Source organism: Syngnathus acus, chromosome 11, assembly GCF_901709675.1.
Source record: "Syngnathus acus chromosome 11, fSynAcu1.2, whole genome shotgun sequence".
NCBI classification, from domain to species: domain Eukaryota; kingdom Metazoa; phylum Chordata; class Actinopteri; order Syngnathiformes; family Syngnathidae; genus Syngnathus; species Syngnathus acus.
The window spans coordinates 581,905-608,445 of record NC_051096.1 but is presented as its reverse complement, the minus strand read 5'-3'; the positions used below and the strand labels follow the sequence as shown (position 1 = coordinate 608,445).

Sequence of the window (26,541 nt, the reverse complement as noted above, 5' to 3'; positions counted from 1 at the left end):
ACACCATTTACTGGTGGTTTGGGCACTGTGGGCAGGTGCCAGATCATGCTGGAAAATAAAATCATCTCCATAGAGCTTTTCAGCAGACGGAAGCATGTAGTGCTCTAAAATCTGCATTTACTCTGGACTTGATGAAACACAGTGGACCAACACCAGCAGCTGACATGGCTCCCCAAACCATCGCTGACTGTGGGAACTTCACACTGGATTTCAAGCAACTTGGATTTTGCTCCTCTCCAGCCTTTCTCCAGACTCTGGCGCCTTGACTTCCAAATTAAATATAAAACTTGCTTTCGTCTGAAAAGAGGACTTTGGACCACTCTGGAACTGTCCAGTGCTTCTTTTCCATAGCCAAAGTCAGACGCTTCTTCTGTTGTCTTGAGTTCAGAAGTGGCATGACCATGGGAATAAGCCTATTGTAGGCCATTTCCCAGACACGTCAGTGAACAGTGGCTTTTGATACCTGGACTCCAGCTTCAGTCCACTGTTTTTGAAGCTCCTTCAAATTCTGGAAGCGACTCTTCTTCACAATGCTGCTAAGGCTGCAGTCATCTCTCTTGGTTGTGCAGCGTTTCCTGCCACATTTCCCCCTTCCAACAGACTTTTTGTGGATGTGCTTTGAAACTGCACTCAGTGAACAGCTTGCTCTTTGAGAAATGTCTTTTTGTGTCTTACCTTCCTGATGGAGGGTGTCAATGATGGTCCTCTGGACAGCAGTCAGATCAGCAGTCTTCCCCATACTTGTGGTTTAGTTTGCTGAACCAAGCTGAGTGTTTTTCAAGGCTCAGGAAACCGTTGCAGGTGTTTCGAGTTAATTAGACGATTCAAGTGATTAGTTGAATACCCTACTAGTATACTTTTTCAGGATATTCTAATATTTTGAGATAGGATATTTGAGTTTTCTTAAGCCATATGCCATAATCAGCAATTTTAAAATTATTAAAGGCTTGCAATATTTCACTTGATTTGTAATGAATCCAGAATGTATGACATTTTTGGTTTTTTAATTGCATTACAGAAAATAGACCTTTATCACAATATTCTAATTTTCTGAGACAGTCCTGTATATAATATGAGGTGCCCGTACATTTATTTGGGTTGACAGCCATAATGGCCCTCTGAAAGAAGCTATGACTACAATGCAGCCCGTGAAAAAAATGAGTTTGACACCCCTGACGTACATGATAATTTTTTCATGTAGAAAAAAAAAGACTTGATTATCTTCTACGAAAAAAAAAGCCTTTCTATACGTGGCCATTTAAAAAATTTTTTATTTTTTTTTATTTAATAATTTAGAATTAATCTCTACATCTACACATATGCCACCATGGAGTGGAGACGGATGGATACAAACACGCTTTTATTTAATTATACAAAAAGTCAACTTTATTGCAACTTGTCATGAGCAAAGCGCTACCTGCAGTACAGTCAGACGATAGCGAGATGTAGCTGTCGCAAGACGTGCCTCAACGCCACGCCAACACCTTCTGGACTGAATCCTTTCCTTTATCACACCCAGTCGCTCAACAAACAAAACGCCACGAGATCGCCAATAGTGGCAAGCTTATTTTGCACATTGTGAGAACGAAGTTCATTAAAAAACAGCTTTGACGTTCAGACGTTTTGAAATCACGTCATGTCCTCCTTTTAAAAATACTAATTGTATTTCTAGCTTTATGTTTGTCGGCATATTTGTCTGTTAAAAAAGCGCATTGATTATTATGTTAAGTTTGGCTTGATAGTGAATCAGTGCCTGAGCCTTTTGACAGAGAAATGGACCTGATGGGTGTGACGTCACCCTCATTATTGATCACAGTGAGCACAATGCCTGATTACTAAAAATAAGAAGTCTCGGGGTTTTTTTTTGCTCATATTTATGACATAAATTATTAAAGTTCTGTACGATGTGATGTCGTTGTTTGTGTCGCTTTCTTGTGACTACGTATTTCAAAACGTTTGACGCGTATTAGAAAATCCAGGAAGAAAGTCTATATGGCCCGATCAGATCTTGGGATCAGGTTTGCGCAGGCGTGGAAGACAGTTGCTATGGCAACATCTGCATACGCGGGCTTCCATTTTACGGTTCCCCGCAATAAACAGAATTAAAAGCTTCCCTCGTTCTCCAAAACTAATTATTTTACTGTGAATTCAAGAATGACTTAACATAAAGCACGATATTTCGGACCACGGAAGTCTGTTTTATGCGTTCGCAATGCATCATGGGTTATGTTGTTAAACAGTTTGAAACAGTTTCCTGTAGAGCGGCCGGCTAATCCAGCCAAACACATCCAGTTTGAACGTCACGTGTTCTTTTGAGGAACGAATCAGCAAGCCGCATGAAGTGCGCATGGTGCTCTTTACGCATTCCCATTGGCCAGTGTGTGACGTCACTGGAAGAAGGCTGAACGGGAGTCGGCCATTTGCCTCGGCCCTCCCTGCTTCACTTTAATGCAGGCCTGGCCCGGCTATCGTCTAAAGTGGCTTAAAACTTGTGAGTACGATATTAGCATCTTAAAAGAGACACCCTTTAACGAAACTTGCATTATACAGTCAAATTGGGTGTATTGTTGGGATTAGTTTTTGGCTAAATGCGGAAACGTCATGTGTCAGCTCGTGCCAGTCATCAAGGCATGAGTTAGCATCTGGTGCTAAGAGTTTGGGCTTGTTTTTAGCAATGCTAAATAACCGCTTGAACGGAACAAACGTCTTTCGGGGAAATAACATCTGTCCAGGAAGTTCTAGTGCTTATCCTCATGAGGGTTGCGGTTTTGCTGGAGCCTGAGCCTCCTTCCCAGCTGTTGTAGGGCAAGAGGCGGGGTGTAACACACTGCACATGTGGTAGCTCTTCCATATATGGACCGTCAAATCCGTCATGGTCTCGTTTATTGTGTGAAGGCGATGGCCTTCACACATATGTTATTCTACTCCATTCTCTATTATTGTGTGAAGGTGATGGCCTTCACACATATGTTATTCTACACCACAGGTGTCAAACTCAAGGCCCGGGGGCCAGTTACGGCCCGCCACATCATTTTATGTGGCCCGCGAAGACAAATTGTGAATCAAATTCATGTGTCATTACGAGAATTGCAAATTGTCTTCACTTTTAATAATATCTTTTTTTTTTAAATATTTGACCAGTTTTTACTCGTCTGATTTGAAAACGAGTTATTTGTCAGTTTGTTTTGTAGCTTTTACTGTATATAATATGAGGTGCTCATACATTTATTTGGGTTGACAGTCATAATGGCCCTCCGAAAGAAGCTATGATCATAATGCGGCCCGCGAAAAAAACGAGTTTGACACCCCTGTTCTACACCATTCTCTATTATTGTGTGAAGGCGATTCTCTATTATTATTATTCTATTTTATTCTCCTCACTTTTTTGTCCCGCTTCTTCCACATAATTCATCCGATTCACTCCATTCCACTTTTGACGTATTCCAAATATTCACGAGCGCTTCCATTTTTCTCGTTCCGAAAATTTTCAGTTTTCGCAAAATTCGCAAAATTACGACAAATGTTTCCCCATTCATTCTTAATGGCACATTCGACATTTCACATTTACGTCGTTCCAATTTGAAATTCACATCATTCAGCACATTCGAATCACATTCGGAAAGATTCTCGACATTCCCAAAATTCCCAAATTCAAAAATCTCACGTTTTCACGTTTAAAATTTCGACAAAATTTCACAAAATTTCGTTTTTCACCTCCAATTTCTACATTTTTCAACCGATTCAACCCATTCCAACTTTCAACTGTTCATCTTTTGCCTACCTATTCCACAACAAAAATTCAAAATCTTCAAATTTGAAATTCAACCAAATTCTCCAAAATTTCGTTTTTCTACTCTAATTTCTACATTTTTCAACCGATTCAACCCATTCCAACTTTCAACTGTTCATCTTTTGCCTACCTATTCCACAACTTCCCACTTACCTAAAATTCCAAATTTGAAATTCAACCAAATTCTCCAAAATTTCGTTTGTCTACTCTAATTTCTACATTTTTCAACCGATTCAACCCATTCCAACTTTCAACTGTTCATCTTTTGCCGACCTATTCCACAGCTTCCCACTTACCAAAAATTCCAAACTTTCAAATTTGAAATTCAACCAAATTCTCCAAAATTTCGTTTTTCTACTCTGTCTACATTTTTCAACCGATCCTACCCATTCCAACTTTATTCACTTTGTTCACCTTATGCTTACCATATTCACCCCCATTCACCCCCACTTCCACTATGCTTACACAATTCAACCCTTGACCCCCACTTCCAGTGTGGCGGCCATCTTGGATTGACCCTGAAGTGCCCCCAATGAACCCAGAATGAACCGGAAGTGCCCCAAATCAAACCGGAAGTGACCCCAAATAGACCGGAAGTGACTTCTGCTAAACCGGAAGTGACCTAAATTAAACCGGAAGTGCCCCAAATAAACCGGAATTGACCTTATTTCAACAAGAAGTGCCCTAAATCAAACCAGAAGTGACCTAAATTTAACATTTACTCTAACTTTTATAATTTTTGTTCGATTCAACCCGTTTCAACTTTTGAACTCCAAAGTGAACCTCTTGAACCTGTAGTTTTCGTTTTGTTCTCAATTTACAAAATTTTGGGCGCAATTTTTTTTAAAATTTCCATTCATTCTCTGAGGCATTCAACATTTGCTCTAACTTCTACATTTTTCAACCGATTCAACCCGTTCCAACTTTCAACTCTTCATCATTTCCTACCTATTCCACAACTTCCCACTTACCAAAAATGACAAGTTTTCAATTTTGAAATTCACTACAAATTCTCCAAATTTTCTACATTTCTCAAGTAATTCAACACGTTTCAACATCATTCGGCAGCATTCCCCAAGAAGTTATTCATAGTCTTCGCCTTCACACGCAATTTCTCCAGAAATTGCAGATTCTAGTTATTACATTTTATTCCCATCACTTTTTTGTCCCGCTTCTTCTTCCACATAATTCATCCGATTCACTCCATTCCACTTTTGACGTATTCCAAATATTCACGAGATGAGCGCTTGTATTTTTCTCGTTCCGAAAATCTTCCGTTTTCGCAAAATTCGCAAATTTCCGACACATTTTTCCCCATTCATTCTTAATGGCACATTCGACATTTCACATTTACATCGTTCCAATTTGAAATTCACATCAGTTCAGCACATTTGAATCACATTCGGAAAGATTCTCGACATTCCCAAAATTGCCAAATTAAAAAATTTCACGTTTTCACGTTTAAAATTTCGACAAAATTTCACAAAATTTCATTTTTCTCCTAATTTCTAAATTTTTCAACCGATTCAACCCATTCCAACTTTCAACTGTTCATCTTTTGCCTACCTATTCCACAACTTCTCACCTACCAAAAATTTCAAATTTGAAATTCAACCAAATTCTCCAAAATTTCGTTTTTCTACTCTAATTTCTACATTTTTCAACCGATTCAACCCATTCCAACTTTCAACTGTTCATCTTTTGCCGACCTATTCCACAACTTCCCACTTACCAAAAATTCCAAACTTTCAAATTTGAAATTCAACCAAATTCTCCAAAATTTCGTTTTTCTACTCTAATTTCTACATATTTCGACCGATTCAACCCATTCCAACTTTATTCACTTTGTTCACCTTATGCTTACCATATTCACCCCCATTCACCCCCACTTCCACTATGCTTACACAATTCAACCCTTGACCCCCACTTCCAGTGTGGCGGCCATCTTGGATTGACCCTGAAGTGCCCCGAATGAACTGGAAGTGCCCCAAATCAAACCGGAAGTGACCCCAAATAGACCGGAAGTGACCTCAGGTAAACCGGAAGTGACCCCAAATCGAACCGGAAGTGACCTCACGTAAACCGGAATTGACACAAATAAACCGGAAGTGACCTTTTTAAACCGGAAGTGACTCCAAATAAACCGGAAGTGACTTCTGCTAAACCGGAAGTGACCTAAATTAAACCGGAAGTGCCCCAAATAAACCGGAATTGACCTTATTTCAACAAGAAGTGCCTTAAATGAAACCAGAAGTGACCTAGATATAACATTTACTCTAACTTTTATAATTTTTGTCTGATTCAACCCGTTTCAACTTTTGAACTCCAAAGTGAACCTCTTGAACCTGTAGTTTTCGTTTTGTTACAAATTTAAAAAAATGTTGCCGCAAATTTATTTTAAATTCCCATTCGTGGTCTTCGCCTTCACACGCAATTTCTCCAGAAATTGCATTTTCTAGTTTTTTCTATTATTTCAAGTATGTGATGCAGGTTCTATGTTGAAATCCACTCAAAAGCCAAATGCAGCATCACCCACTGTTTTGCTCTGCACTTGTGTATACTTTTGTCTATATTTTTTAATCCCCTTCATTTTGCAGTTCCGGGGTGTCAGTCATGCAAGGGGGGGATATCGACTGTCAAAGAGTTGGTGAAGGTTTTGTGCAGTGGTATTACAACCAGTTTGATCACACCAATAGGATGGAACTGGTCAACCTTTATGTGAGTTTGCACCATCCATGTTGCTCGCAGCGTGTCAGTAACTGATTGTGGAACTTTAATGTGGTCATTTCTTAGGCTGAAGGTGCAACTCTGACATGGGAAGGAACCCTCTTCCATGGGAGAGAAGCCATTGCTGGAAAACTGACTGTAAGTATTGGACCTGATGGTTGAGAGTTCTCATTTTGCATGGACTTCACACCAAAATTGGGAAATGTCTGCTTTTGCATTTGTAACCACACAGGGCATGCCGTTCCAGCAAATTAAGCACATTGTCACAGACCAAGATATCCAGCCCACAGTCGACAACAGCATCCTCATCATGGTCTTTGGACAGTTAAAGGTAAGCAAGCAGCATTGTGCACAATAGTGCTTAGTCTTGGAAAAAGAAAAGTTGTTCTATCTGCTCAGTACTGTAGCGCTGTAACTGGCAACTATCATAATCATTGAATCAACTGTCAATTCTTTTGCCAATGAGCTGATGTTTTAATTTCCATTTCCATTCAAAAACAGGACATTGTATCAACTTGGCCATGCAGAAACAAAATTATTAAAAATTTAGTCGCTGGTTTGGTCTGTTACATGTCAGAAATTCGAAAAGGCCAAAAAGGAGGCATCTATTTGAGGGAGGGGTTTAGTTGTCTTGATGCATTTGTTTGGTTTGCCTTCAGACGGACAACGATCCACCTTTGGCCTTCCACCAGGTGTTCATGCTGAAGCCGCAGAACTGCAACTGGGTGTGCACGAATGACGTATTCCGGCTGGGTATACATAACATAGCCGTGGAGCCTTAATAGCCAACAAGACTTCAAACTAATTCCTCAAAGTCATCCCAATTGCTCATCCTGCCTTCCCCCTCATATGTCCTGTCAGTTTTGAATGGAAAGAAAAAGAAAAAAAAACATCTGAAGACTGAAATCTCCTGTGTCTTTTGTTCATTTGTTGCCATTGTGCAATAAAATTGGGACATTTACAGCACTGGTCCTCTCAACCAACAATAACAAAAAGGTTTGGAAGAACTGCTACAACTGACTTGATCTCAAATTTATTAATATATATTTCATTGAGTGTACTTATGACAATCCCTCAAGGGGCAATTTGACTGCTTTTACTTTTGTAAATTTACTTGCAGTTTTTGCCTGTAATTGATCCTTTGTACAAAAAAAGTTGGGGACCAGTCTCTGACAGGATTCACTGGGGCCTAAACGTCTCCATGTTATTGACGCTACTGAAATCCATAGAAAATACTGTACAGAGATTGTCAATCTTGAGCAAAAATGTTCTATTGCTTGTGAAGCGAGTTTTGTGGTGTGTCCAGCCCTGAGGTGCAATGCGACGACTTGCCTCCTTGCGCCGCCAGTGCTCCTGCCACTTTCAAAGGCCGTCCCTTTAAATGGCTTGGGAAAAACAAAACAAAAAAACAGGGAAAATACTGCGTCGACTCTAGACGGCCAGAATGACACCCACGCCGGGGAGCTCTGAAGTCAAGTCAAGTTTATTTGTATAGCCCTAAATCACAAGCAGTCTCAAAGGGCTTCACATAGACAAAAATTGACAATTATTCTCAAAGCATCCCCTGATCTTAAGCTCCCAAAAGGGCAAGGAAAAACTCAAAAACCCCTGCCAGGGGAAAATGAGAAACCTTGAGAAGGGACCGCAGATGGAAGGATCCCCCTTTCAGGATCACCAGGTTGAAATGGATGCAGACAGGGCACAAATAATACATAATATGAAAATCAATGAAAAAAAAGTGGATGTCAGAGCGAAGGGCTGCCGGAGGAGCCCTCTATTATCCTGGCAGTGTCTTCGAGGAGGTTGAGCTGCATTCCCCCATCCTGAATTGGTCCACGAGAATCCAGATAGCCGCTGTCAGCTTGGGTGCCACCTAACCACCTCCCCGGCCGGGGAGGGGGGGGGGGGAGAGAAAACAAACTCCGGCCGAATCGGCCACTATAGGTTAGTTAAAGGCTGTTGTGGCTTTACGCTCTGATACACTGTTGTAGTGTTGTCACTAACCGTGGGTTGCTTATTGGTTGTTTCAACAATAACACACGGAGGCAAGGATGCAGTACAAGCCGATCTTTACTGCGTGCTCAGTCATAACGTCACAGACCTCCAATACAGACAGACCAACACAGTCGAGCACCGAGTGCTCGATCCAATCTACCACATCCCTCTTTTCCAACTGAGAAGTGGCTTATCTAGTATCAGTTACCTTTGGTATCAACATTGATAATAATTTCGACATGCATATATCAATTACAAACAAAACATGTTTCAATAAACCAAATGGCTTTCAACAATCATTTTGTTCTTTCTCTTCGAACCTATAACATTTTGTAACACTTCACGATAAATGCAAAACATCCACACTTTATTTTCTCCATCTTTTTTTTTTTTTTTTAAACACTAAGTGTGTAACAACATCACTGTATGTCAATCAGTGTACCTGGCAGGGCGCCTAACTGCTCTGCCACTCCTGGTATAGCATGTGGGCGTGCTGTCCACAGGCACTGGACAAGGGTTGCGTGGTACCGGTCCCAGTGGTGGTGAGTCCACTGTTGCAGTAGTCTGAGAATGTTGAAACTCAGAGTCCAAATGTTTATCAGGGTGAGAGTCTTCGAACAGGCTTGGGTGTATCTTTCTCAGATGTCGCCTGTTCCTCCTGCGTGTCCCCCCTGCCGGTGTCTGTACAGTGTAGGAGCGTGGTTCATCTCGCTGCCTGATGACAACCGCTGGCTCCCAGCCGCGTTGCGTCTGCATGTGTACCGTGTCTCCTGGGGTCAGCACTGGCAGTAGCTTCGCACGCTGGTCGTAGTGTTTCTTTTGCCGGGACTGCAAGTCCTGTATTCTTTCGAGAATATGCTGTGGGGCTGACTGTTTCAGCACAGCATTGGAACATGGAAGTGTGCTGCGCAGGACTCTACCCATCAACATCTGTGCAGGCGTCAGGTGTAGTCCTGTCACCGGTGTGTTTCTCAGCGACAGCAACACTAGATGTGGGTCAGTGCCGGTCTGCACTGCTTTCTTCAGCGCGTGTTTTACTGTCTTTATGGCCCGCTCTGCCATTCCATTTGAAGAGGGAAAACCTGGGCTGGAGTGTGTGAGCTTGAACTCCCATGAAGCTGCAAATGACTGCATCTCATAGCTGGCGAATGGGACATGATCACTCACTACCTCCTTAGGAATCCCATGTCTGGCAAAGACAGACTTCATCTTCTGAATCACCGTGCGAGCTGTTTTATCAGTCAGGTTGAGCACTTCTGGATATTTTGTCAGGTAATCCACCAATAACAGGTACGACTGACCATGCAGCTCGAAGATGTCAGCTCCAACTTTCATCCATGGCAGTTCAGGAACCTGGTGTGGAATGAGTGGCTCAGCCTGGTGTTTGGGCTGTAGCTGCTGGCACTGCACACATTTTTCCACCATTGTTTCTATGTCTCGTGCCATGCCAGGCCAGTAAAGGACTTTTCTTGCTCTAGCTTTAGTACGCTGCACGCCTTGGTGCGCAAGGTGCAGCTTCTCCAAAATTACTCTCCTGAAGCTCTCGGGTATTATGATTTTGTCTCCGACCATCACAATGTCATTCACGATGCTGATATTGTCCCTCATTGGCCAGTAACTGTGTAGTTTACTGTCCAGACTTTTCTTTTTCATGGGCCAGCCCTTCAAGTGTTTCTCACATACAGCTTGTAACACGCCATCTGCTGCCGTTGCTGATTTCAGTTGGCTAAGTGTTTCCTTACTCAGCGCATCTGTGGCTTCCAAGGCATACACAACTCTCTCGTCACAAGGGTTCTCATTGAGATTGTCACTGTCATTGCTCGCTGTGGCGCGTGAGAGCGTGTCCGCGATGTACATGTGTTTGCCTGGTGTATATGTCACATTTAAATCATACCTCTGCAGTTGTAGAAGCATCCCTTGCAGCCGTGCTGGCGCTTTGCTCAGCGGTTTGCGCACGATGACCTCCAAAGGTTTGTGATCAGACTGCACTGTTACTGTTCTTCCGTAGACATACTGGTGAAATCTTTTAGCAGCAAACACTATGGCAAGTAATTCTTTCTCGATTTGCGCATACCTTTTTTCAGTGTCCGTGAGCGCTCTTGATGCATAGCACACCGGGTGGCCATCCTGCAGCAGACAGGCTCCCAGTCCATCCTTTGAGGAATCTGCTTGCAGAGTCAGCGGCTGCTTGTGATCGTAGTACCTCAGCACAGGCGCTTGTGTGAGGGTAGACTTCAGCGTCTGTAGTGCTGCGCTGTGGTGTGGGCACCACTGCCATGCTACGTCCTTCTTTAGCAGCTGTCTGAGGGGTGCCGTGAGTGAGGCTTCATTTGGTATGTACTGCGCCAGGGATTTTGTCATTCCCAGCAGGCGTTGGAGACTTTGTTTGTCATCCGGGGTCGGCATGTCGACAATCGCTTTGATCTTGGCGTCATCAGCCCTCTGTCCTGCTGCCGTGATGATGTGTCCCATATATTTTACTGTGTTCACTTTGAACTGGATTTTGTCTTTGTTAAATTTCACATTGGCAGACTTTGCTCTCTCCATTACTTTCTGCAGGATTACATCATGTTCTTGCTCTGATGATGCTGCTATAATCATGTCGTCTGCTATGACGTACACGCCTGGAATGTCGCCGAAGGTCTCACAATTCTTCTGTTGAAAGACTTCACTGGCCGACTTAATCCCAAACGGTAGCCTGAGGAAGCGGAAGCGTCCCCACGGCGTGTAGAAGGTGCATAGCTTAGATGATGGCTTATCTAGCTTGATCTGCCAGTACCCATCCTTCTCATCCAAGATGGAGAAGATGGATTTTCCAGCCAGTCTGCTGCGCACATCTTCAGGAGTAGGAATGGAGTAATGCTGGCGCTTGACTGCCTCATTCAGGTCGCAAGGATCCAAACACACCCGCAGCGACCCGTTCTTTTTCTTAGTGGCAACAAGACTGTTCACCCATTCTGTTGGTTCATTAACCGGTGTTATCACTTTTCTGTTTTGTAAGTCTTTGATCGTCACCTTCAGCGCATCCATGATGGAGAGGGGTACATTCCTGCATGCGTGAATCACAGGAGTGACGCTGGGGTCGACGTGTATGTGATGAACGCCAGGAAATTCCCCCAATCCTGTGAATACATCAGCATATCGTTGTAGTAACTCCTCTTTGGTGGCTGGAGGTTGTCGTTGCTGTGGAGCCGTTGCTGTGGAGCCGTTGCTGTGAGTGACTCCATTCTTTTCACCAGTTGCAGCTCTTCACAAGCCTCCCCTCCTAGAATTGGCTTGTCTGCTTGGCTACTCACGTGGAAGTCCAGCACAGCCTTGTGTTTAGACGTTCTGCATTCTAGAGATGCAACACCATCTGCTGTTAGGCGCGCCCCTCCAAAAGCTATTAACACAGTCTTTGTTGGACGCAGCTGAATGGTACCTGGTAGCTGCCGGTATAGCTGCCTGGGCAGCACATTAGCATCAGCACCAGTGTCCAGCTTGAAGTCAATTGCAACACCCCTGATTGTGGCTGTTTCGTGCCATACAGTGTCTTTTGTTTGGTGCGCAGATTTCTTGGTTTCATTTCCAATCATGCCTATGTATAAACAGTCCATTTCTTTTTCTATATTGTTTACAGTCTTCGTCTTACAATGGCTATTTCTCTCAGAGCCTCCTCTACACACCTTTGAAAAGTGGTTATTTTTTCCACATTTATGACACACAGCGCCGTAAGCTGGGCATTGACGAGGCTCATGCTTGTTTCCGCATTTACGGCACACCGGTATCACCTGCTTCTTGTAGCTTGGTTTGTTCTTGTCCCAGCTGCGTGTTTGCACTCTTGCTCTATTTAATGCATCCACTGAGGCATCATGGACAACAGGTGACGCTTGCATCGCTTGTATTTGTGACTTGGCGAGTTCTGCTGATCTACATGTTTCCATTGCTCTGCGTAAAGTAAGTGCATTATCACGTAACAGTCTCTCTTTCAGATGTGTATCACTAATGCTGAACACCAATTTATCCCTTATCATGTCATCTTCATGTCTTCCAAATTCACAGTCTTTGCTCTTTTGACGTAGTTCTGTGATGAATCGGTCCACTGATATTCCTGATGACATTGTGTGCGTCCAAAACTGATGGCGTTCAAAAACAACGTTCTTTTGTGGACTGCAGTAGCCTCTGAATGCTTCCAAAACTCCCTCCATCGTTGCTTCCTCCCCGTCTGGGGTAATGGTAAGCGTATTATACACTTCCAGCGCCTCCTCGCCGACAGTGTGAAGCAGGATGGCTATTTTAACCTCCTCTTCTTTATCCACCGCACCAGAAGCAACCATATAGAGCTGAAAACGCTGCTCCCACCTGCGCCAGCTTTCAGCGAGGTTCCCCGTGAGTATCAGCGGAGATGGTGGCCTGAACTGCTCCATGTCGGCTGTGTTAGCTCCCGTTAGCTTGCCGCTAATCTTCGGTCAACACGTGTTGAATACCGTCCTCGACTTACTCCGTAACTCCGTCTTCTGACACCATGTTGTGGCTTTACGCTCTGATACACTGTTGTAGTGTTGTCACTAACCGTGGGTTGCTTATTGGTTGTTTCAACAATAACACACGGAGGCAAGGATGCAGTACAAGCCGATCTTTACTGCGTGCTCAGTCATAACGTCACAGACCTCCAATACAGACAGACCAACGCAGTCGAGCACCGAGTGCTCGATCCAATCTACCACAAAGGCCATGTCATAGAAATGTGTCTTTAAACGTGTCTTAAATGTTTCTACTGAGGTAGCAGTCCTAATATCCATTGGTAGGGCATTCCAAAGCTCTGGAGCCCGAATAGAAAATGCTCTAGACCAGTGGTCCCCAACCTTTTTTGCACCACGGACCGGTTACGTGTCAGAAATATTTTCGCGGACCGGCCTTTATATAAATAAATATATTTATATATTTATTATTTAAATATTTATATATATAAATAGGATGAAATAAAATGATACGACTGGCATAAAAACAAATATAAACCACATAAAAATAAAACGTTGAATTAGTGGGAGCACCGAGCTCTTTTCTCAGAAATGAGCCGTTCCCATCTAGGCGTAATCGGAGGCAATGACACCCGAAGTGGTTAAGGTTTGTCTTTAAATGCAGGATGCTTGGTCTCCATGTGCCGAAGCAGGTTTGAAGGCTTCATTGCCTCGTTAGCTAGCCTTTCGCCACATATGCGGAGTGCACTTGACGCGTCAGAGTCACCTGTGGCGATAAATCCATATTTTAAGTAGGACTCCAGAAATGTTCTTTTAAATGCAGCTTTCCTTTTCTTAGAAGTCGTAGCCTCTTCTTCTTCAGTGTCCTCATTGGACGTTTTTCCCTTTCCGAAGAAGCTTTCCAAACTTCTCTGTTTCTTGCTAATTTTTGCTTGCCACTCTTTAATGTGTTTCTTCTTTCAGATTTTTTTCAGATTATTTTTTCATATTTGCAACTCAAATGTGTCAGACACTGTCGGCAGACGTTCATTTGTTTAGATTTAGCTGTCAATCATTGTATGAGGTAATTTCTTTTTTGTTTGATTCCATGGTGTATTTTACTGAATATCAGTAATTACAATGCAGATCCAAATTATTGTCATATTTTTTAAACAGGTTAGACACATTGGACAATGATGGTTACTTAAAGTTACTTATATCTTGTCTTTTCACATTACTAAAATCAGATTCTGCGGGTAAAATTGCAATAATAAGGTGACTTGACTTGGACTTGACTTGACCTATTTAAGGACTTGACTTGGACTTGACTTGACCTATTTAAGGACTTGACTTGACTTGCCCAAGAAAAAAATGACTTGGGACTTACTTGAGACTTGAAGGTTAAGACTTGAGACTCACTTCAGACTTGCACATATGTGACTTGGTCCCATCTCTGACAATCGAGGGCACCTCCGGCAGCTCTTCACTTTGACTTGGACATCCACTTTTTCATTGATTTTCATATTACGTATTTTATACACCCTCTCTGCATCCATTGCAGCCTGGTGATCTTGAAAGGGGGATCCTTCCATCTGTAGTCCCTTAAGGTTTCTCATTTTTCCCCTGGTAGGGTTTTTTTGAGTTTTTCCTTGCCCTCCAGCTCAGTGGCCTAGTGGTAGAGTGTCCGCCCTGAGACTGGAAGGTTGTGGGTTCAAACCCCGGCCGGGTCATACCAAAGACTATAAAAATGGGACCCATTGCCTCCCTGCTTGGCACTCAGCATTAAGGGTTGGAATTGGGGGGTTAGATCACCAAATGATTCCCGAGCGCGGCACCGCTGCTGCTCACTGCTCCCCTCTCCCCCAGGGGATGGATTAAAATCACATGGGGATGGGTTAAATGCAGAGGACAAATTTCACCACACCCAGATGTGTGTGTGACAATCATTGGGACTTTAACTTTAACTTTAACTTTTGGGAGCTTAAGATATCAGGGGATGCTTTGAGAATAATTGCCAATTGTTTGTCTATGTGAAGCCCTTTGAGACTGCTTGTGATTTAGGGCTGTACAAATAAACTTGACTTGACTTGAGCTGTTGCGGCCATGTTCCGCCCTACGAAGCGCCGCCATCCAGCTATCCTTTCTGGTCTGGTCCGCAGGGAACCGATACAGCTTCTTGGTATCGCCTTTTTGGAAGCGATAGGCACATCCAATGGCACAACAACTCTTCACCATGGTCAAAGTTGCACCGTAACAACTCTGCCACTATCTGCCACCGATAAAATGCTAAAAAAATGCCCCAGTACACGTATCTCTAAAGCTCAATCCAGCCTTGGCCCTATTAGCACCACCCAGCAGCGTCCGCCGCTTTTTGCCACCCAAACAAACTGTCAGCCGGTCTGTGACGTCACGTGCATATCCTCTATAAGACGGCCCCCTCTTTTTCAAGACTCAAGTTTGAAAAAAGACTTTTTGAACACCAAATTTCATTTTTATACAGAAAATAATTACAGTACATCTGAAACAAATGATTATAACAATATATTCGAGAGAAAAGGCATGTTATTTTGCCTCATTCAAATCATGCAAACACTGTCTATCACATCTTAATATTGGAACATTTAAATATGTAAACTAAAGTGCAATCACATTTGTAAATGAATGGCTTCTGGTTTTTCAATTTTCTGTTATCTCTTCTCTTATTTTCTTCTCTTTTCTTTCTTACTGCTATTTTTTCTTCTTCTTCGTGCTACCGCTGTTTTTATTTTTCTTCTTCGTGACAGGGGTTCGCTTTGGCCTGGGGAGGTAAGTTCAGCATTCGCTTTAAAGATATCTGGCGCCATCTAGCGTTGTGAATGGGTATAATGTCTAGACCCCGAATGTAAGACGACCCCCACTTTTTCAGTCTTATTTCAATGCAAATAACACCGTCTTATATTCGGGCCAATATGGTAATACAAGAACAAGGCACAGTCTAATTGGTGGAAAACAACCATTCCTGGGAACCGAAATACCGAGAAAGAACCAGTTTACCATTAGCATGCTTATTATTGATATTCTATTGGTTTAAGGAAATGGGTAGAACTAATATTCACTCCATGAGTCGTCACCTTACCGTGGTGGAGGGGTTTGTGTGTCCCATTGATCCTAGGAGCCATGTTGTCTGGGGCTTCATGCCCCTGATAGGGTCACCCATGGCAAAAGGGTCCTAGGTGAGGGGCCAGACAAAGCACGGCTCAAAAAGCCCCTTATGATGAAAAAGATATATGGACACAGATTTCCCACGCCCGGACGCGGGTCACCGGGGCCCCCCTCTGGAGCCTGGCCTGGAGGTGGTGCTCGAAGGCGAGCGTCTGGTGGCTGGGCCTCGCCCATGGGGCCCGGCCGGGCACAGCCTGAAAAGGAAACGTGGGTCCCCCGTTCCTTGGGCTCACCACCTGTGGGAGGGGGCAAAGGGGTCGGGTGCATTGTGAGTTGGGCGGCGGCCAAAGGCAGGGACCTTGGCGGTCCGATGCCCGGCTACAGAAGCTGGCTCTTGGGACATGGAATGTCACCTCTCTGGCTGGAAAGGAGCTCGAGCTGGTGTACGAGGCAGAAAAGTTCCGGCGAGACATTGTCGGCCTCCACACACAGTTTGGGTTCCGGTACAAGCCCTCTCGAGAGGGGCTGGACTCTCTTCCACTCTGGAGTTGCCCACGGTGAGAGGCGTCGAGCAGGTGTGGGTCTACTTATTGCCCCCCAGCTGGGCGCCTGCACATTGGGGTTCACCCCGGTGAACGAGAGGGTAGCCTCCCTCAGCCTTCGGGTAGGGGGACGGGTCCTGACTGTTGTTTGTGTCTATGCACCAAACAGCAGCTCAGAGTACCCACCCTTTTTGGAGTCCCTGGAGGAAGTGCTGGAGAGCGCTCCTTCTGGGGACTCCATCGTTGTACTGGGTGACTTCAATGCTCACGTGGGCAATGACAGTGAGACCTGGAAGGGCGTGATTGGGAGGAACGGCCCCCCCGATCTGAACCCGAGCAGTGTTCTATTATTAGAATTCTGTGCTCGACACGGATTGTCAATAATGAACCGCAGCCGGAGTGCCTGGGAGAGCGGAGGCTTCGTGGCCGTTTGTCTACCGTCGATCATCGGACACAAAGTATGGTTGCGGATCAAGAGGTTTGTACGGCTTCGTGCACCAACTGCACCCTTCTCTTAGAGAAGTTGTCCCTGCTAGAGGGACGTGTCCGCCAGTTAGAGCAGAATTGCGCGATAACCGTAGATGTGGCGGATACAGACGCGGACTGTAGTCAGCCTGCTAGCCCAGTTAGCATTAGCCCCAAGCGGCTTGCTAATCGCGATGAGCCAGGTAAGACGCATAGCCGTCCAAAGTCATCTCGGTCTACTGGCCCTCGCACTTTGGTCATAGGTGACTCCATTACCCGAAATATTACGCTTAGAAATCCAGCCACGGTAATGTGTATTCCTGGGGGCAGAGCACCCGACATAGAAGCTAATCGTAGGGAGCTGACTCGCAATAGGTCTAGTCAACAGCGTAGTTCCAACAACACTAGCTACTCGGACATAGTGATACACGTCGGCTCCAGTGATGTTAGGATGAGGCAATCGGCGATCACAAAGAGAAACATAGCGAGGACTTGTGATCTCGCCAGAAAGATGAGTCGGCATCGAGTATTTGTCTCTGGCCCCCTGCCTGGGAGAGGCACTGATGAGAGGTTTAGTAGATTAGTCTCCCTTAATCGATGGATGGCTGGGTTCTGTAATAAGCAGGGACTGTATTTTATAGATAACTGGCCCTCCTTCTGGGGCCGCCCCGACCTGCTGAGGAAGGACGGCCTTCACCCTAACCGTGAAGGCGCCTTCACTCTTTCTAGGAATATAGATTACTGTTTGAGCCACACATGACAGGTCACTTTAGAGCAGGCCGGGGCACAGGTGATTAGACCACCTGTCAGGATGGGTTTGGAGTCTGTTAAGCTAAAGTTAACTAGCGCTAGGCTAGACTTCCAGCATGTACATAGCTCCTCGTGTAGACTAGAGCGTGACAGTTTGAATAGTGCTACAGTACACATAAACACACTTTCTACTGGGGTAGTAGACAAATCCAATCACTCCACCCCGACCGGTTTTGCTGATGAAACGGTGCCTGTTTCAGATAATTTTACATGTGTAACAAATATTTATTATCAGATTCCCACGGTCGTATCGTCCCGCCGCGCTAACAAACATTCGAGAGGTGATGTCAGGCCTAGAGAACACAATCTTACTCGCATCTCGTTTAAATATCCTTCGATAGATACGCACCCTGATCGACCGATTACGCTTAAACTCGGTTTTATGAATATTAGATCGCTTCATACAAAAGCAGTTCTCGTTAATGACCTCATCACGGAACATAATCTAAACGTTTTTGGTCTCTGCGAGACCTGGTTAAAACCTAATGAACTGCTGCCGCTTAACGAGGCCTCGCCTCTAAATTTTGTGAGCTCGCATGTGGCGCGTCCTCGAAAAAAGGGTGGGGGTGTCGCCCTCATCTCGAATTCTGAGCTTAGACTTAGGCCTCGTTCGATCAACGTATTTAAAACATTTGAAGTTCTCACTGTCCGATCCACCGCTTTACCGTCATTTTATCTTGCTGTTATTTACTGTCCACCCGGGGCTTACTCTGGCTTCATGGATGAATTTTCAGAATTCGTGGCTGATCTAGTAACCAATGCGGATAATATAATTATCATGGGGGATTTCAACATCCACATGAATTTACCGTCAGAGCCACTTACTTCGGCGTTTCAGACTTTAACTGATATGTTTGGTTTTACGCAAGCCGTACAGGCAGCAACGCATAAGAATGGAAATACCATAGACCTGGTATTATCCCGAGGACTTGCAACCTCAAATATAACAGTACTGCCATACACTACTGTTTTGTCTGATCATTACTTAATAAAATTTGAAATTCTAGTTTCTTGTCAAAGACAAGAGAGCAATCGGAATTATAGGAGCCGTAATTTTAACTCCATGACTGCAACTGCGCTATCTGAGTTACTGTCGCCGGCAACCGCTATATTTCCCGCTGACACCGGCTCTGTTGATAATCTTACAAATGAATTCAATGCGACATTGTTAAATGCCATTGACTCTGTGGCGCCGTTATGTCTGAAAACTCGCCGTAGATTGCCTACTCCGTGGTTCACAGACGAAACGCGTACGCTTAAGCAATTATGTAGAAAGTAGGGCTGTGGACTCGGTCGGATTTTTGCACCGAGTCCGAGTCTGAGTCCGGCCTCTTGACCATGAGTCCGAGTCTGAGTCCGAGTCCGGCTGTCCATTTTTTCTGTTAATTCATGTGACTGCTTAGTCTTTATTCAAGGCTAATTTAGATCAAAATCTAAATAATTACAACAGTTTTGTGATGGCTTTGTCTTTATTAAACATATAAACGAATACAATAAACAGATACTTTCAAGTTTTAATCATTAATTACACCATTATAGCTCAGACATTTATCTAAACACAAATAATTAGTGACGACCCCTTATTTAGAAAGCGAAAAACCCATGTCGTACAGCGTCAGCACTATGTTGTTTTCAATAAAAACATGAAGAACTCACGTTTGCGTCAGTCAATTTTAATTTTTATAAAGGATTATTCTCATTTGATGTCTTTAAATTCATCCGCGTTCTGCCATTGAAGCGGGGTGCATTCAAAGACCAGTCGTACAGACGGAACACTCATTCACTTCACCAAAACGCAACAATATAATTACGTGAGCTCTTTGCATAAACCTCGATGCAAAGAAACTCCTCTTTTTGGGTACAGGCTACAAGGAGTATATATTACAAAGGAGACTTTATACTTATATAAATATAATATAATTAAAAGCTGACACGATAGCAATGTCAAACGTGTTCATTTAAGAAAAAGCCACACACGTTTTGTGATCAAATCTTTCATAATGAGAATGATTTGAGTGAATTGATTTTACAATTTCTATCCCCCCTCCCCACCATCTGTCACTTTGCTTGGGACAAAAGGAGCCTTCAGAACTGAAATTTCTTCTCAATTTCATTCAAATCAATTCACTCAAATCATTCTCGTTATGAAAGATTTGATCACAAAACGTTTCCGTCTGTACGACTGGTCTTTGAATGCACCCCGCTTCAATGGCAGAACGCGGATGAATTTAAAGACATCAAATGAGAATAATCCTTTATAAAAATTAAAATTGACTGACGCAAACGTGAGTTCTTCATGTTTTTATTGAAAACAACATAGTGTTGACGCCGTACGACGCCGTACGACATCGGTTTTTTGCTATAATTCGGTATAATCTTAATCTTTAATAATTCGACCAGCTCAGTGACCTAGTGGTAGAGTGTCCGCCCTGAGACTGGAAGGTTGTGGGTTCAAACCCCGGCCGGGTCATACCAAAGACTATAAAAATCGGACCCATTGCCTCCCTGCTTGGCACTCAGCATTAAGGGTTGGAATTGGGGGGTTAGATCACCAACTGATTCCCGAGCGCGGCACCGCTGCTGCTCACTGCTCCCCTCTCCCCCAGGGGATGGATTAAAATCACACGGGGATGGGTTAAATGCAGAGGACAAATTTCACCACACCCAGGTGTGTGTGTGACGATCATTGGGACTTTAATCTTTAATAATTCGAGGTAGTCCACCCTCACCCAAAGTTAAGGTTTCATGGGAATATTATTGTCATAATTGTCTGGACCATATATGATAATTGTTTAATGGTAGTTATTGATAGATCTTGAAGATGTCAAGTTATAGGTGCATAAGACTATGTTGTTCATGCATATAGCACGTTCACTGTAAGAGGGGAAGAGATGTTGTGTATTTTGGGCTAACTCAAATTCCGTAGTAGAAAAACCCCGGAAGTGGGATGGGCATTCTGTGTTGTTCTGGTACGCCCTGTGAACGCACTGAGAGTAAGGAATAAAGCAGTTATCATTCACGTCGTTGTCCGACCTATTCTTGCTATCTAAGAACCTGGAAAATAGTAAGGATATAACGTATATCACGGGTCATTACGACGAGTTTGGTGGAGTTTTTACTGCTTCTTCCAACTCCTACCGCGCTGACTGTAACTTGACACTCTCTGGCTGCGTCTTGCCTCTTTTTTTTATTGTCGGACTCGGTGGACTCGGTCAAAATCAGCACCGAGTCCGATTCCGAGTCCGACAAAAATGACCGAGTCCGACCGAGTCCGAGTCCCCGAGTCCGCACCGAGTCCACAGCCCTGGTAGAAAGCATGAGCGCAGATGGCGTCTAACCAAACTTGAGGTTTTCCATCAGGCATGGCAGGAGAGCCTCCTGAAATATAAAGATGCGCTTATCTTAGCAAAAACTCGGTATTTTTCGCAAGTTATTAATCTCAATAAAAACAATCCGAAACACCTATTTGATACAGTGGCAAAGCTGACTCTACGCCAGCCGACCCCCGATAATTCCTTCCACTCAGCTGACAAGTTCATGAAATGTTTTGCTCAAAAGATTGAGTCCATTAGGGACGAGATCAAGAACACCATTTCAATCGCTCGGTCGAGCCCGCCGTTTACCAACGCTGATGATCATGCAACAACCCTCTCAACTTTTAATAGTGTGTCCCTTGAAAGGCTTACACAAATGGTTAGTGCGGCAAAACAAACAACATGTTTGCTCGACCCTCTTCCAGCCAAACTATTTAAAGAATTATTTCAAATTTTAGGACCGTCTGTCTTAAATATAATCAAGCTGTCTGTCTCCTCTGGGATAGTGCCAACAGCCTTTAAAACCGCTATCATTAAACCGTTACTTAAGCGACCAAATCTTGACCCAGACTGTCTCAGTAATTATAGGCCAGTTTCACACCTCCCATTCATAGCAAAACTTCTTGAAAAAGTAGTAGCACAGCAGCTTATTGATTACATGGTCGCCAATAATCGATATGACTCTTTTCAGTCTGGTTTTAGAGCTAATCATTCCACTGAGACAGCACTTGCTAAAGTGACTAACGATCTCCTCATAGCTATGGATTCAAACACTTCATCAGTACTGTTACTACTCGGTCTTAGTGCTGCCTTCGACACTGTAGACTTTGATATTTTATTAGGGCGTCTTAAAAGTTGTGTTGGTATTTCAGGGTCAGCACTAGGCTGGTTCCATTCCTATCTATCAAATAGGACGCACCGAGTGGTCCATGGCAATGCGTCCTCTGAGCTCTATAATGTTACGCGTGGTGTCCCACAGGGATCGGTTCTCGGACCAATTCTATTTAATATTTATATGATTCCGCTTGGGGACATAATACGTAAATATAATATTAGTTTTCAATGCTACGCGGATGACACCCAATTATATATGCCGTTATCGATGACAGATCCGCGGGATTGTTGTAATCTTGAGGCATGCCTTGCGGAGATCAAGCAATGGATGTCTCTCAACTTCCTTCGTCTTAACCCAGATAAAACTGAGATGTTGATAATTGGTCCAACTCGTTTTCAACACTTGTTCAAGGAAACCGCTATAACTATAGATAACCGTACTATCACTCAGAGCGATACTGTAACTAATCTCGGGGTAATGTTTGACCAAACTCTCTCCTTTCAAAAGCACATTAAGAATATAACCAGAATTGCGTTCTTTCACCTTCGTAATATTGCAAAGATTCGTCCGATCCGCTCGACCGGTGATGCGGAAACTATTATACATGCGTTCGTCACGTCGCGCCTGGACTACTGTAATGTACTATTCTCTGGTCTTCCTAAGTCCCGCATCAAAAGTCTACAGTTAGTACAAAATGCTGCTGCAAGGCTGCTCTCACGGACAAGAAAATTTGATCACATTACCCCAATATTAGCCAACTTACATTGGCTCCCGGTCCATTTAAGATGTGACTTCAAGGTTCTTCTGTTAACCTATAAATCACTGCATGGCTTAGCGCCTTCGTATCTCGTCGACCTAGTTGTTCCTTATGTTCCGTCTCGTAACCTTCGTTCGCAAAACGCTACCCTTTTAGCGACACTGAGGGCCAAGAAAGTGTCTGCAGGGTCTAGAGCATTTTCTATCCGGGCTCCAGAGCTTTGGAATGCCCTCCCAATGGATATTAGGACTGCTACCTCAGTAGAAACATTTAAGACACGTTTAAAGACACATTTCTATGACATGGCCTTTAACTAACCTGTCGTGGCCGATTCGGCCGGCGTTTGTTTTGTTTTCTCTCCCCCCCCCCCCCTCCCCGGCCGAGGTGGTTAGGTGGCACCCAAGCTGACAGTGGCTATCTGGATTCTCGTGGGCCAATTCAGGTTGGGGGAACTGCAGCTCTACCTCCACTGCCAGGATAGTAGAGGGCTCCTCCGGCAGCCCTTTGCTCTGACTTGGACATCCACTTTTTTGATTTTCATATTATGTATTATTTGTGCCCTCTCTGCATCCATTACAACCTGGTGATCCTGAAAGGGGGATCCTTCCATCTGTGGTCCCTTCTCAAGGTTTCTCATTTTCCCCTGGCAGGGGTTTTTGAGTTTTTCCTTGCCCTTTTGGGAGCTTAAGATCAGGGGATGCTTTGAGAATAATTGTCAATTTTTGTCTATGTGAAGCCCTTTGAGACTGCTTGTGATTTAGGGCTATACAAATAAACTTGACTTGACTTGACTTGGCACCAGGACACCCTAGGCCGCAGTTCGATGATCGACTTTGTAGTTGTGTCATTGGATTTGCGGCCGCATGTTTTAGACACTCGGGTGAAGAGAGGGGCGGAGCTGTCAACTGATCACCACCTGGTGGTGGGTTGGCTCCAATGGTGGGGGAAGATGCCGGTCCGACCTGGCAGGCCCAAACGTACTGTGAGGGTCTGCTGGGACCGTCTGGCAGAACCCCCTGTCAGGAAGAGTTTCAACTCCCACCTCCGGTAGAGCTTTTACCACATCCCGGAGGAGGCGGGGGACATTGAGTCCGAGTGGACCATGTTCCGCGCCTCCATTGTTGAGGCAGCTGACCAGAGCTGTGGCCGTAAGGTCGTTGGTGCCTGTTGTGGCGGCAATCCCCGAACCCGCTGGTGGACACCGGCGGTAAGGGATGCCGTCAAGCTGAAGAAGGAGTCCTATCGGGCCGTTTTGGCCTGCAGGACTCCGGAGGCAGCTGACAGGTAGGTACCGGATGGCCAAGCGGAACACGGCTTCGGCGGTTGCTGAGGCAAAAACCTGGGTGTGGGAGGAGTTTGGCGAGGCCATGGAGAATGACTTCCGGACAGCTTCGAGGAAATTCTGGTCCACCATCCGGCGTCTCAGGAGGGGGAAATAGTGCACCGTCAACACTGTTTACAGTGGAGATGGCGTGCTGCTGACCTCGACTCGGGACGTCGTGAGTCGGTGGGGAGAATACTTTGAAGACCTCCTCAATTTCACCTACACACCTTCCATTGTGGAAGCAGGGCCTGGAGACTCTGAGGCGGACTCTCCAATCTCTGGGGTAGAAGTCACTGAGGTAGTTAAAAAACTCCTCGGGGGCAAGGCCCCAGGGGTGGATGAGATCCGCCCGGAGTTCTTAAAGGCTCTGGATGTTGTGGGGCTGTCATGGCTGACACGCCTCTACAACATTGTGTGGACATCGGGATTGCCTCTGGATTGGCACACTGGGGTGGTGGTTCCCCTCTTTAAGAAGGGGGACCGGAGGGTGTGTTCCAATTACAGAGGAATCACACTCCTCAGCCTCCCTGGTAAGGTCTATTTAGGGGTGCTGGAGAGGATGGTCCGTCGGGAGATCGAACCTCGGATTCAGGAGGAGCAGTGTGGCTTTCGTCCTGGCCGTGGAACAGTGGACCAGCTCTACACCCTCGGCAGGATCCTTGAGGGGGCATGGGAGTTCGCTCAACCAATCCACATGTGTTTTGTGGACTTGGAGAAGGCGTTCGACCGTGTCCCTCGGGAAGTTCTGTGGAGGGTGCTTCGGGAGTACAGGGTGCCGAGCCAACTGATAAGGGCGGTTCAGCCCCTGTATCACCGATGACAGAGTTTGGTCGCATTTCCGGCAGTAAGTCGGATTCGTTCCCAGTGAGGGCTGGACTCCGCCAATGCTGCCCTTTGTCACCGATTCTGTTCATAATTTTTAAGGTCTTAGTGTAGAGGCCTGACAGAGTGCAATCCACTTCTCCAGGTTGAGATCTGGACACGCAGCTAACAACTGCCGTGAAGAAAACACTAACAGTGTTAAAAATGTGTAAAAAAAAAAAAAAAAGAACATGCCCCCTTCACATTTCTGACTGCCCCCTCTTATGTGCATTCCTAGAACCGGCCCTGCTCTTGAGCCATGTGACACACACCACGGCTCAATATTGCTGCCCATTTATTGCCTCCTGTTTTAAAGGAGATTCTCTGGTCTTGGTCGGATCTGGGCTGGGGGAATGGATGTTAAGTCCTGTAGCAAATGGTTCCTTTGATCAGTCAAACAAACGTTGATTAGCCAGGGAAGCGCATAAGCAAGTGCCCTTCCAAACACATACACCACTTCCTCATAGCTTCTTTAGTCATTTTTCAATAATCTTCCAATTGTTTACAGCAAAAGTTTGAAAAGCTTGAGAAAATTTTAACTTAATGGTATGACGCCAAATGTATTAGAGAATCCATATGTCGTAAAGTGTTGTATTTTTACTGTCTTTCACTATCTGTCCTACTCACTCCCTCCTTCTGAGGCTTGGCAACACCCATGCCTCACACCTTGACAAACTTTTTTGGAAGATGTGTTCTTTACTACATGTGATTCTATCATCATTCAATTTGACTTTCTTTCCAAAACGCTTCTCAATTTCCCAGTTCACACGTCTTCTGCATGTGTTACTGGTTCTCCAGTGTTTTTTTTTTCTCTAGTTAATTATCAATCCAAAAGCAACCTTTTTTTTTTCTTAGCATTTAACTTACTCAAAATCACTCTTTCTTCAAAGTCGCTCTACTAATTTTCCATAGTAGTCTCCAACAACTTCAACCATTCAACCTGTATTTTCCTTTCATTCAGGCATTCAGTCATCAATGCTCATTTGCATCTCGCACACAGTCTCCAAAAATGAGTCTTTCTATCACATTGGTCCCAATTCATCTAAGCTCTCCACACAACATTCATATACTATTTTCAACTCAAGGTTCCTGATAGAACAATCCACCAATCCAAAAAAAACTCAACACAAAAAAACTGCTGGCAAATTAATCAGAATTTTTTCTTTGTTTTTAAATTTGAAGAACTCAATCTCTCAGATTCAGCTCGCATATAGAAGTTTGTATAATCTTATAACACAACCAATCAATTATTTCTATTAAATGTAGCATTGCAATGTCTTAAATTCACAATTTTGCTTCTTCCAATTCCTGAAAGCATGTTCTGTCGTTTTTTTCTTGTTTTTTTTCTTCGAATTTCTCATGAGGGCTGGACACTAACATACACTAGTGTGGATCAGTTTCTGCTAGCAAACAGATTTCTCTCTTTTCCTCTCATTTTTATCTTTCAAAATCGTTTCTGTTCTGCGGTGCAAATTGGATAGACCACAGTCTAGCAAATTTCTTTACACTAAAAGTTTTGCCAATTTTCATCATTTTAACAC

At 44.3% G+C, this 26,541-nt stretch overlaps 1 protein-coding gene and 1 long non-coding RNA gene across 2 annotated transcripts; one reads left to right on the top strand and one right to left on the bottom strand.

Annotated features, from left to right (window-relative positions):
* Positions 1 to 578: 578 nt before the first annotated feature.
* On the bottom strand, positions 579 to 8,706 carry LOC119130467. Its single transcript, XR_005099428.1, has 3 exons — positions 8,619 to 8,706; positions 7,843 to 7,844; positions 579 to 590 (listed from the first exon to the last, which is right to left on the bottom strand). It is a non-coding gene; the product is annotated as an uncharacterized LOC119130467 (long non-coding RNA).
* LOC119130416 (nuclear transport factor 2-like) lies at positions 2,349 to 7,480 on the top strand. Its single transcript, XM_037264271.1, has 5 exons — positions 2,349 to 2,491; positions 6,388 to 6,508; positions 6,584 to 6,655; positions 6,750 to 6,848; positions 7,177 to 7,480. The coding sequence occupies exons 2-5, from the start codon at positions 6,404 to 6,406 to the stop codon at positions 7,297 to 7,299; spliced, it is 399 nt and encodes a 132-aa protein (XP_037120166.1). The 5' UTR covers positions 2,349 to 2,491; positions 6,388 to 6,403; the 3' UTR covers positions 7,300 to 7,480.
* Positions 8,707 to 26,541: the final 17,835 nt, after the last annotated feature.